The sequence below is a fragment of the Penaeus monodon genome, chromosome 23 (assembly GCF_015228065.2).
Source record: "Penaeus monodon isolate SGIC_2016 chromosome 23, NSTDA_Pmon_1, whole genome shotgun sequence".
NCBI lineage: Eukaryota > Metazoa > Arthropoda > Malacostraca > Decapoda > Penaeidae > Penaeus > Penaeus monodon.
The window spans coordinates 34,146,127-34,147,643 of record NC_051408.1 but is presented as its reverse complement, the minus strand read 5'-3'; the positions used below and the strand labels follow the sequence as shown (position 1 = coordinate 34,147,643).

The 1,517-nt window shown below is 29.3% G+C and overlaps 1 protein-coding gene across 2 annotated transcripts in view; it reads right to left on the bottom strand.

The window, feature by feature from the left end:
* Positions 1-1,517, bottom strand: part of LOC119587944 (SAC3 domain-containing protein 1-like) — a 9,049-nt gene that overhangs the window by 5,763 nt on the left and 1,769 nt on the right. For both annotated transcript variants that reach the window (XM_037936655.1, XM_037936656.1), the window contains exon 2: positions 144-226. In XM_037936655.1, coding sequence (XP_037792583.1) covers positions 144-223 — 80 coding nt within the window. In that variant the 5' untranslated portion in view covers positions 224-226. The remainder of the gene's footprint in view (positions 1-143; positions 227-1,517) is intronic.

The window sequence follows — 1,517 nt, the reverse complement described above, 5'->3', positions numbered from 1 at the left end:
TCAATCAATCTTTGCCAAAGTCTTGTAACATTCATATATATTTCTTTCAAAGTATATACATAAAATAACCAGTAGAAGAAAAAAAACAAAAAGATGTACATGAATGGCATAATTTTCATTTGATAACTTGTTCAACAACTTACAACCGCATCTCTGCGTTGGGGCACATTCCCATGCATTTGCCTATGAGGTACTCGGAACCATTTTCTCTGGTGTTATTCATTTTCTGTAAGGAGATTTCTACATGAAGTGGGATGTGACACTTGGGTTTGTATGCAATCACATTTTACTTTAAAATTTATGTATAACTAAAAATTGATGGGTAAAAGCCATAAAATACCAAAAAATATAAGTGCACATATGAATATATCAGGTGTCTTAATTATGGATACCATAATCAGGACTGCAAGATGTGTTACAACTTTTGCTGCTCGGAGGTGAAACAAAGGCTTCAGCCTCCACCCATGCCTCTCTCCATGGCATACCTTTTTCAATCTTCAAATGTTGATTCTTTGGATTTTAATACAACTCTTTTTGGACCATGTTGGTTTTCTATTATTTTTTACTGCATTGTATATCATTTTCTAATCAAATATTAAACAAATGCTTTAGAAGCAACTTAAAATATAAAACAAAATGCATTTCTAGAAAACACAATCCTAACATTTTGTCTGTTAATCTTATGGATAATAACTGTCTACACTGAATTTACATATGCCAGTCAATATAAACCTATGAAACCCATACATAACATAAATAAGATGAATATGTAAGTTTAATATCTAACGTTTTTTAATTTTCAATCATAATAACTATTCATGAAAAGCACTAAAGTCAGTCAAACAGAAAGGAGCATACTCATAGGTCATGCTTAGAGTTTGTTCCATTGCTGTGGTTTTCAATATGGTATGCAATTTGTGAAAGTCATTATTGCCTGTTTTGAATTAATAATATAAGGATTTTATACATTAAATTTAATTAAGAATATCACTAAAGCCTAGTATGGCTATTCCATTTATCTAACTGCAATCTTTTTATCTTTTATATTTTTTTTATAGGAAAAATGTAAGATTATATAATTTCATATATGTATCATGAAAAATTCATATGAAAATATATCATACTTTTAGATAAATGACATAACCAAATAAATTAATTACTGTTTGACAATTACCTACTGACTATCAAAATTTTATAATACATTGCAACTCTATTATTAATGTAAAATAACCTTCCATACATGAAAATCATGGATCATACTACAACACATAGAAGAAGCTGATGACCTACTGATGGGTTGCATTGTCAGCAACATGTTAATTTATCTTTATGATGATAAAGAGGCAGAAGAGAGTAAAAATAAGAGAGGAAATGATTGTTAACAACATAAAATGAAAAGGCTAGGAAAAGCTTCTGTATTTTCAAATATCCCTGTCTTGTGCTTTTCTGAAATACTTTGTGAGATTACTGAGTGTTTCTTACAAATAGGTCAAATAATGCATAACACAGAATCAAGG